General features: G+C 42.9%; 1 protein-coding gene across 1 annotated transcript in view; it reads left to right on the forward strand.

Annotated features, from left to right (window-relative positions):
- Positions 1-9,025: 9,025 nt before the first annotated feature.
- Positions 9,026-11,556, forward strand: part of LOC132394762 (low-density lipoprotein receptor-related protein 8-like) — a 37,662-nt gene continuing 35,131 nt past the window's right edge. Inside the window, exon 1 of the mRNA XM_059971171.1 lies at positions 9,026-9,230. Coding sequence (XP_059827154.1) covers positions 9,026-9,230 — 205 coding nt within the window. The remainder of the gene's footprint in view (positions 9,231-11,556) is intronic.

The following is an 11,556-nucleotide window of genomic DNA, read 5'->3' on the forward strand; positions in this document are numbered from 1 at the left end:
GGATGCACCTTTTGCTGGTGTGGTCATCAGGGACAACTGTGTTGACCCTGACTTCCCACATACTGCATACGGAGCACACCACTGCTCTGACTGTCTCCCCCATACCTGAACTGGATTGATAGAATAAGTCTAAAAAGCACCTAGCGACCTTACCTTCTTCCCCTCAGCGAGCAATCACACAGGCTTACCGAAGTCCCCTTACGCCGAAGCCCACTTAGCCAAAGCCCAGGACTCTGCTTCCACGGATTCCGCTGCCCGCTCTGAAAAGAAGTCCTGCCTTCTTTTGAACACCTGATAAGCATTAAGCAACTGTGACAGCCTTTGGTTAGTGCTACCATTTGGGCTGCAGTTGCTTGTTGATCTCACACTGAGAGCTTAGAGTAAGTGCCAGTCTAGTTGGATTTTTCTCAACCATACACATACGAAAAGCTCTGGCTCTCCACTTTTCAGCGCATGAAGCTCTAACTTCATATGTCACATTTACCTTCAGTTTGCCTTTGGGAGACACTTTTTCACCTATGCAGGTCTTTCACGTCACTGAGGAATTCTATACTGTATGGTAGAAAACAGTTTGTTGTAGTCAGCTTCTGGAACTATGTATCCAGTTCCATTTTCAGTTTTACACCGGAATCATCTATTGTAATCCAGATGACTTAGTGATTTCCTTCAGTTATACTATGCAGTTCTAGGCATGACAGTTCACCTTTGTCAGGCTCTGTGTTCTGATTCTGTTTTACATTCAGTAACTTCATGCATTTGCTTCATTTTGTGTTTGAGACTTTTCATTCAGTTGTGCTTTTTCTCTGCCTTGCATATTCTCTCTGATACTTTCTGCAAACTTTTTCTTTGATCCAACAGTTATTCGCATCATGGGAGGATTTACCACATCAATAACATTTTTGGCTTTTTGCACCATTCAGCTATATTTTGTGCATTTCACATTCTAACCTACTTTTCTGAAGCTCTGCTGCATCTTTTGTTGCAGTCTCTAATGATATTGCAATGGTCAATGCCATTGGTTAGGTCTCCTTCTGCCAGTAGCCTTGTTTGAATGCTTTGACTATGCATGCCAATATAAGCATGTCCCTTAATGCATCAGAAAGTCCATCTCCAAAGTCAGAGTACTAGGAACGTTTGCACAGTTCGCAGAGCATTCAGAAAGACTTTCATTGTTTCACTGGTTCACTTTTGTAAAATCTAAATCTCTCAGCTATTACCAACGGTTTAGGGCTCAAGTGATTCTGTAAAATTGCAGCAATTTCATTGAATGTCTTGCTTGCTTTTCAGGGGTTGTGTAAGAGACTACGTTCTTGCTTTTCAGCGGTTGTGTAAGAGACCGCATTCTTGCTTTTCAGAGGTTGTGTAAGAGACTGTGCGTTCTTGGGTCCATTAAGATAAGAAGCATAGGGGCTTTCTATTGTTCCTCCATGTCGTTTGCATTACAATATAGTTAAACTCTCTTGATATCTGATTCCCAGCCTTCATTAGGGCTATCAAATTCGTCAACTTTCCTGACTGAAGATATCCACATTATTTTCACTATAAATTCAGTGTGTCTTTCACTGTTACTCATGGGTCCTTCGGCTTTCTCGTGCAGTTTCACTCAAGTAACTATCAGTGCAGTTTGTGATATTTTCTGACATTCAGTTCATACTCATCGGCAATTTGTTGTGTCTGTGCACAACTACATATATTAAGCAAAAACACAGACACGGGAAATAGCTTTAACTGGTGTATTCTCATTGGAGCAAGAGAGAAAACACTACACATGCATAGACAACAATCTATACATATTACTCTAAAAGAAATAGATCCATACATTACACATACCTTACTATAACTATAACCCTGCTCCACGTTTAGGATCAGAGTTCTACAAATTATATTATGACCAAACCATTTCTACTGATAGGACAATTCATAATGACTGTCCGGATATAATATTACAAGATAAACAAGCAAAAACAAGTTATTTAATAGTCATAGCCATTCCAAGCACACTTAACATACAGAAATCAATAAGTGAAAAATGCCAGAAATATGCTGAATTAAAAGAGGAAATTGAAAGACTATGAAACATGAACAGGGTATACATTGTCCCTATAGTAATATCTACAACTGGTGTCATCCCAAAGTCACTACACAATAGCATTAAACAATTAGAGGTACACAGTAATATCTATGTAAGTCTTCAGAAAGCCACAACACTAAACGCCACTAGAATAGTCCAAAAGTTTCTAGCCACTGAGAAATAAGTGTGCTTGGCTATGCCCGTACCTTGAGCTGGGGAAAACACAATAATAACCTTATTTATATATCATCTTTAATTCATTAAAATGCTTTACATAAATTGTAAAGACAAAACAATTTAGTTATAATAATGAGACAAAATTAGAAAGCATAAGACAAACATTATATAGAATAAAATGTAATCGAATATACCAAATTAACATCAACATAAGACATAGGAGCAGAATTAGGCCATCTGGCTCATTGAGTCTACTCTGCCATTCTATTACGGCTGATCCTTTTTTTTTCCTCCTCAAACCCAGTTCCTAGCCTTCTGCACCCATTTCTCTTCCTTCACACACTACAACATCAGGCATACTGCTGGTATCTCTCACAGTGAAGTCTAATGCAAAATTCTCATTTAGTTTAGCAGCTATCTCCTTGTCCATTATTTCTCTTGCCTCATTTTCTAGCGGTCCTATATCCAGTCTTATTTCTCTTTTATTTTTAACATACTTGAAAAACCTGTACTATCCACTTTGAAATTATTTGCTAGCATATTTCATCTTTTCCCTTCTAGTGATTTTTATAGTTGCTTTCTGTAGTTTTTTTTTTAAAAACTTCCCAATCTTCTATCTTCTCACTAGTTTTTTCTTTGTTGTATGCCCTTTCTTTTGCTTTTTTTCCCTTGTCAGCCATGGTTGTACTATTTTACCATTTGAATATTTCTTCATTTTGGAATACACATGCCCTGCACCTTCCTCATTTTTCCCAGAAATGCACGTCATTGCTGCTCTGCTGTCATCCCTGCCAGCAGCTCCATCCAATTTACTTTGGCCAACTCCTCTCTCATATCACTGTAATTTCCCTTACTCTACTGAAATACTGCTATATCAGACTTTACTTTCTCCCTATCGAATTTCAAGTTGAACACAATCATATTATGATCACTGGTTCCTAAGGGTTCCTTCACCTTAAGCTCCCTCATCACCTCTGGTTCATTACATTAGACCCAGTGCAGTCTAACTGATCCCTTAGTAGGCTCAATGACAAACTGCTCTGAAAAGCCATCTCATAGGCATTCAACAAACTCACTCACTCTCTTGAGCTCCATTAGCAACTTGATTTTCCCAATCAACCTGCAGGTTAAAATTTCCCATGACTACCATAACGTTGTCCTTTTGACTGGCCTTTTCTATTCTGTGCTGTAACCTGTGGTCCACCTCCCAGCCACTGTTGGAAGGCCTGTATATGTCAGCCATCAAGGTCAAATCAAGTCTCTTTTTATTGTCATTTTGAACATAAACTGCTGGTACACTACACAGTAAAAATGAAGCAACGTTCCTCCAGGACCATGGTGCTACATGAAACAACACAAAACTAAACTGGACTATGTGAGACAACTCAAGCCTACACTAGACTACATAAAATAACACAAAACTACTCTAGACTACAGATCTACACAGTACTGCATAAAGTGCACAAAACAGTGCAGGGCAGTACAATAATCAATCAATTAAATAAATAATTAATAAACAAGACAATAGGCACAGTAGAGGATAAATTTCAATATAATGATGTAGATGTCAGTCTAGATTCTGGGTAATGAGGAGTCTGATGGCTTGGGGGAAGAAACTGTTGCACAGTCTGGTTGTGAGAGCCCAAATGCTTCGGTACCTTTTGCCAGATGGCAGGTGGGAGAAGAGTTTGTATGAGGGGTGTGTGGGGTTCTTCACAATGCTGTTAGCTTTGCGGGTGCAGTGTGTGGTGTAAACGTCTGTAATAGCAGGAAGCGAGACCCCAATGATCTTCTCAACTGACCTCACTATCCGCTGCAAGGTCTTGCGTTCCGAGATGTTGCAAATTCCGGACCAGGCAGTGATGTAGCTGCTCAGGATACTCTTGATACATCCTCTGTAGAATGCGGTAAGGATGGGAGGTAGGAAATGGACTTTCCCCAGCCTTCGCAGAAAGTAAAGACACTGCTGGGCTTTCTTGGCTATGGAGCTGGTTTTGAGGAACTAGGTGAGATTCTCTGCCAGGTGAACACCAAGAAATTTGGTGCTCTTTACAATCTCTACCGAGGAGCCATCGATGTTCAGCGGGGAGTGGTCGCTCCGTGCCATCCTAAAGTCAACAACCATCTCTTTTGTTTTGTTCACATTCAGAGACAGGTTGTTGGCTCTGCACCAATCTGTTAGTCACTGCTCCTCCTCTCTGTATGCTGACTCATCATTCTTGCTGATGAGATCCACCACGGTCGTGTCATCGGCAAACTGATGTTTTGGTTTGAGCTGTGTTTTGCTGCACAGTCGTGGGTCAGCAGAGTGAACAGCAGTGGACTGAGCACACAGCGCTGGGGGGCTCCGGTGCTCAGTGTGATGGTGTTGGAGATGCTGCTCCCGATCCGGACTGACTGAGGTCTCCCAGTCAGGAAGTCTAGGATCCAGTTGCAAAAGGAGGTGTTCAGGCCCAGTAGGCTCAGCTTTCCAATCTGAGCTGAGGAATGACTGTTGAATGCTGAACTGAAGTCTATGAACAGCATTCGAACATACGTGTCTTTTTTGTCTAGGTGGGTGAGAGCCAGGTGGAGGGTAATGGTGATGGTGTCATCTGTTGAGCGATTGGGACAATACGCAAACTGCAGGGGGTCCATTGAGGGGGGTAGCAGGGTCTTGATGTGCCTCATGATGAGCCTCTTGAAACACTTCATGCTGATGGATGTGAGTGCAATGGGACAGTAGTCATTGAGGTTATGGGATATGGAGAGAAGGCAGGAACGGGGTACTGATTGTGTATGATCAGCCATGATCACATTGAATGGTGGTGCTGGCTCAAAGGGCCGAATGGCCTATTCCTGCACCTATTGTCTATTGAGGCAGGACACTGAAGACTTCTTCGCCACAGGAATGATAGTGGCGGCCTTGAAGCACGTTGGAACGACAGTGCTGCTCAGGGAGATGTTGAAGATGTCAATGAGAACATCTGCCAGCTGGTCTGCACATTCTCTGAGCACTCTACCAGGAATATTGTCTGATCCAGCAGCCTTCCATGGGTTGACCCTGCACAGGGTTCTCCTCACATTGGCCACGGTGAGACACAGCACCTGGTTATTGGGAGGAGGAGTGGTCTTCCTTGCCACCACATCATTTTCTGCCTTGAAACGAGTGTAGAAGTTGTTCAACGCATCTGGGAGGGAGGCATCACCCACACAGTCAGGTGATGTTGTCCTGTAATTGGTGATGTCCAGGATGCCCTTCCACATGCGCTGCGTGTCGCCGATGTCCTGGAAGTGGCTGTGCACGCTTTGCCCCTCTGATGACCCTGGACAGTTTGGCCCTTGCTGTTGTTAAAGCTGCCTTGTCGCCTGCTCTGAAGACAAAGTCACGGGTCCTCAGCAGCGCACAGGCCTCTGTGGTCATCCATGGCTTCTGGTTAGTGCATGTACTAATGGTCTTGGACACACTGAATTCATCAATGCACTTGCTGATGTAGCTGGTCACTGATGCTGTGTACTCCTCTAAGTTGGTGGAGTCGCCATCGGTTGCAGCCTCCCTGAACATGTGTCAGTCAGTGTGCACAAAGCAGTCTTGAAGAGCAGAGATGGCTCCTGCTGGCCAGGTTTTCACCTGCTTCAGAACGGGTCTGTATTCCAGTAGTCTAATTCCCTGTGTAGGGCTCTCAGTACCATTAACTGGTGTTAACTGTTCAGGCTAACAAAATGGCTTCTCTGTAATGTTACTTAATGATGTAATGGGTTCCTGTAGCTGGAATATTTGGGTTATAACTGTAGATAAAGGGGTTACAACCAATGGAGAATTGTTAAGCTATCTTGTATGTGTGAACTGAACGGGAGTTTGCGGTCTTTTTCGGGAGGCGAGTGAGGAGGACGGACATGTGAGGAGCGGACAGCGGTTCCAGAGCGGCGGATACTGGACGTCGGAGGTTCGGACAGTGGCCGAAGGCTCAGAAGGTCGTTGTGGATGGAACTGGAGGTGTGAGCTCCAACGTATTAAAATATTATGTGCACAAAGTGATAAACTTACTGATTTGGCGCCTTTAGGTTATCTGTTTCTACTAACCCATGACTAAGAAACAACTATAAAGTTGCAATTATTTACTCGCCTTTGGTGTATTGTCTGACATTTGTGTTGTGAGCATGCACTGGGGTCCATTACACTGTATTTACACTGAAGTATTGCACCGTTGGTGGGGCGACGGCGGTTCACCCTAGACAAGTGGAGGTAAACTGGGGGCACAGATGCTACACCTAAGAAATCAAACTTTTGCAATGTTCCTTAAATGAAAGAACACAGTCTTAGTAATATGGTTAGTATGTGATTTGTAATTTAGCTCAGTGTCAAATATGACACCTAAATTCTTTCCTTCTGGCTTGATTTGTAAAGCCAGATGATCAAGCTTATTCTAAAATTCTTACTTTTGTTGTTACTTAGTTTAAGGAAATTTGAACTCATCCAGTCTGTAATGATAGTAAGACACGAGGCTAGAGGGTTTAGAGTTGTAGGATCATCTGGCATCAGAGACAAATGCACTGGTGTGTTGTCTCTATAGCTGTGGTAATTCATCTTGTGTTTTGAAATAATCTGACCTAATGGAGGCATGTAGAGAGAGAACAACACTGGGTCAAGAATTGATCCTTGCAACACAAAGACAAAATCATTCATTAATGAGCAATACTTGTCGAGAACAAAAGTGAAGAAAGTGAGTCCATAGTTTGTGGGAACAGTTCAGTTATGAGAAAATCAGAGAAGAGAAAATCTGCAGATGCTGGAAATCTGAGCAACACACACAAAATGCTGGAGGAACTCAGCAGGCCAGGCAGCATCTATGGAAAAGACTACAGTCAACGATTTGGGCCGAGGCTCTTCGGCAGGACTGGAGAAAAAAAGATGAGTAGATTTAAAAGGTGAGGAGAAGAGAGAGACACAAGGTGATAGGTGAATCTTGGAGTGGGGCGGTGAAGTAAAGAGCCGCGACGTTGATTGGTGAAAAAGATACACGGCTGAAGAAGGGGAGTCTGATAGGAGAGGACAGAAGGCCATGGAAGAGAGAAAAGGGGGGAGCAGCACCAGAGGAAAGTGATGGGCAGGCAAGAAGATAAGGTGAGAGAGGGAAAAGGGGATGGGAAATGGTGAAGAGTGAGCCATTACCAGACTTTCTGGAAATTGATGTCCATGCCATCAGGTTGGTGGTTATCTAGACGGAATATAAGGTGTTTCTCCTCCAACCTGAGTGCTGCCAGAACAAGTGGAATCTCCCAATGGCCACCCAGTTTAATTCCACTTCCCATTCCAATATGTTAATCTAGGCCAGGGCCTCATCCACTGTTGTGATGAGGCCACACTCAGATTGGAACAACACCTTATATTCTATCTGGTTAGCCTCCAACCTGATGGCATGAACATCAGTTTCTCAAATTTCTGGTAATGCATCCCCACTTCACCATTTCCCAAACAGCTGGTGTTTCTCTCTCCCCCCCCCCCCCACCTTTTAAATCTATTCCTAATTTTTTTTCTCCAGTCCTGCTGGAGGGTCTCGTCCTGAAACATTGACTGTAGTCTTTTCCATAGATGCTGCCTGGCCTGCTGAGTTCCTCTAGCATTTTGTGTGTGTTGCTCAGTTATGGATCAAGTGAAGTTGAGTGATGTTATCCCCTCTGGTTCAAGAGCCTGAGGGGATAATGTGAGGGGTAATAACTGTTCTTGAACCTGATGGTGAGGGTCCTGAGACTCTTGTACCTTGTACCTGATGGCAGCAGTGAGAAGCAAGTATAGCTTGGATGTTGGGTTTTGTGATGATGGATGCTGCTTTGCTGCAACAGCTCACTGTGCATAATGGTGAAGACTGTGATAAACTCAGCTGTATCCATCACCTTCTGTAGGATTTTCCATTCATTGGTGTTTCCATACCAGGGTATGATGTAACCATTCTCCACCTCACAACTATAGGTGTTAGTCAAGTTTTAGATTACATGCCTGATCCTTGCAAAATCCTCAGGAAATAGGGCTGCCATGCTTTCTTCGTAATGGCACTTACAGTCTTGACCCAGGACAGATCCTCTGAAATGATAGCACCAAGAGATTTAAAGTTGCTGACCCTCTTCACCTGTGATCCCCAATGAAAACTGGCTCATGAACCTCTGGTTTTCCCCCTCCTGAAGTCAATGGTTTTGCTGACATTGAATGGGAGATTGTTGCTATGGTACCACTCAGCCAAATTTTCAGTCTTCCTCCTATATGATTCGTCACCACCTTTGAATCAGCCAGTAACAGTGACACTTCTGTGGAAAAGAAAGGTTTGTACAAAAACAGGCAATCTGTGAGTATTACCCAGCAGTATCAAGTGTTAGGTTAGGTTAGGTTAGTTCGTTAGGTTTCCAAAAAAAAAAATAGAAGGATTTTTGGCCTAGGCCTGTGTTTAAATGAAAATGTGAGACATCCAAGATTGGATGTTGGAGGCTCGTAGATGAATATAATTTAAATTTCACATAGGCACAAGGTTAACAAACTAACATGTCTCATTTGTCATTGGACATGGAGAAGAAAGTCAAGCCTCTGAGTGAAAATGAAACTATTCAGCTCACTGGTGTCTCCCTTGTGGAAAGTCTACAGTGTTAGCTAGTGTTGATCTTTTTTTAATCTAACAACTGATAGCAGATATTGTTAATCTTGAATACTTCATTTTCTATTATGCATTAATTATTACAAATTTCCTGACTGTCTCCTAAAAGATGTTGTACATTAACTATATGACTGGAATTTGAGCTTGGAAAAGGATGATCATTGCTTTGTTTGTAGTCTCAACTTTGGATACTTGGGAGGTTCAACAGGATTCCAAGTCAACACTAGAGTGTGATCGAACATTCTTCCTTTGTAAGGATGGATCCGAATGTGTCAGTTTTGAATACCTTTGTGATGGTGACCAAGACTGTCCTGATGGGTCTGATGAGATGGACTGTTCTGAAATGTGTGATGAACCAGGTATCTACCTACATCAATCTTTTCAGAAATCCTCAAATGCGATAATTCAACAGGGCAATTAGTATGACTGATTTAATACAAATGCTATTTTCCCCTCTTGGAGGGTTTTCCCAATTAAACCAACTAAATCAATTCTTTACTTGCAACAAATGTCTTTCCATAACATCATTGTTACAGAGCAATGTAGAGGCCCCAGGCTCTGACATAGAAACATAGAAAACCTACAGCAGAATACAGGCTCTTTGGCCCACAAATTTCTGCCAAATGTGTCCCTACCTTAGAAATTACTAGGCTTACCTATAGCCCTCTATTTTACTAAGCTCCATGTACCTATCTAAAAGCCTCTTAAAAGACCCTATCGTATCCACCTCCACCACTGTTTCCACAGCCCATTCCACATACTCACCACTCTGAGTAAAGAAACTTACCCCTGACATCTCCTCTGTACCTACTCCCCAGCATATTAAACCTGTGTCCTCTTGTGGCAACCACTTCAGCCCTAGGAAAAAGACTCTGACTATCCACACAATCAATGCCTCTCATCTTATACACCTGTATCAAGTCACCTTTCATCCTCCATCACTCTAAGAAGAAAAGGCCAAGTTCACTCAACCTATTTTCATAAGACATGCTCCCCAATCTAGGCAACGTCCTTGTAAATCTCCTCTGCACCCTTTCTATGGCTTCCACATCCTTCCTGTAGTGAGGTGACCAGAACTGAGCACAATACTCCAAGCAGGGTCTGACCAGGGTCCTATATAGCTGCAACATGACCCCTCGGCTCCTAAATTTAATTACACGATTGATGAAGGCCATTACACCGCACACCTTCTTAACCACAGAGTCGATCTGCATAGCTGCTTTGAGCATCCTATGGACTCTGACCCCAAGATCCCTCTGATCCTCCACAATGCCAAGAGTCTTACCATTAATACTATATTCTGCCATCATATTTGATCTACCAATCTGAACCACTTCACACTTATCTGGGTTGAAATCCATCTGCTACTTCTCAGCCCAGTTTTCCATCCTATCAATGTCCTGCTGTAACCTCTGACAGCCCTCCATACTATCCACAACACCCCCAATCTTTGTGTCATGAACAAACATAGAAACCCCTCCTTCCACTTCCTCATCCAGGTCATTTATAAAAGTCACGAAGAGTGAGGGTCCCAGAACAGATCCCTGAGGCACCCCATTGGTGACTGACCTCCATGCAGAATATGACCTGTCTGCAACCATTCTTTGTCTTCTGTGGGCAAGCCAGTTCTGGATCCACAAAGCAATGTCCCCTTGGATCCCATGCCTCCTTACTTTCTCAATAAGACTTGCATGGGATACCTTATCAAATGCCTTGCTGAAATCCATATACACTACATCTACTGCTCTTCCTTCATCAATGTGTTTAGTCACATCCTCAAAAAATTCAATCAGGCTCGTAAGACACGACATGCACTTGACAAAACCATGCTGACTATTCCTATTCATATTATGCTTCTCCAAATGTTCATAAATCCTGCCTCTCAGGATCTTCTCCATCAACTTACCAACCACTGAGGTAAGACTCACTGGTCTATAATTTCCTGGGCTATCTCTACTCCCTTTCCTGAATAAGGGAAAAACATCCACAACCCTCCAATCCTCTGGAACCTCTCCCATCCCCATTGATGATGCAAAGATCTTTGCCAGAGGCTCAGCAATCTCCTCCCTTGCCTCCCACAGTAGCCTGGGGTACATCCCATTTGGTCCTGGCAACTTATCCAACTTGATGCTTTCCAAAAGCTCCAACACATCCTCTTTCTTAATATCTGCATGCTCAAGCTTTTCAGTCTGCTGCAAGTCATCACTACAATCATCAAGATCCACTTCATAGTGAATAAAGTATTCATTAAGTACCTCTGCTATTTCCTCCGGTTCCATACATACTTTCCCACTGTCACACTTGATAGGTCCTATTCTTTCACATCTTATCCTCTTGCTCTGCACATACTTGTAGAATGCCTTGGGGTTTTCCTTAACCCTACCTGCCAAGCCCTTCTCATGGCCCCTTCTGGCTCTCCTAATTTCCTTCTTAAGCTCCTTCCTTTTAGCCTTACAATCTTCTAGATCTCTAACATCACCCAGCTCTCTGAACCTTTTGTAAGCTTTTCTTATTGACTAGATTTATTACAGCCTTTGTACACCACAGTTCCTCTACCCTACCATCCTTTCCCTGTCTCATTGGAATTTACCTATACAGAACTCCACACAAATATCCCCTGAACATTTGCCACATTTCTTCCGTACTTTTCCCTGAGGACATCTGTTTCCAACTTCAGCTTCCTAT

This window comes from Hypanus sabinus, chromosome 5, assembly GCF_030144855.1.
Source record: "Hypanus sabinus isolate sHypSab1 chromosome 5, sHypSab1.hap1, whole genome shotgun sequence".
Classification (NCBI taxonomy): Eukaryota; Metazoa; Chordata; class Chondrichthyes; order Myliobatiformes; family Dasyatidae; genus Hypanus; species Hypanus sabinus.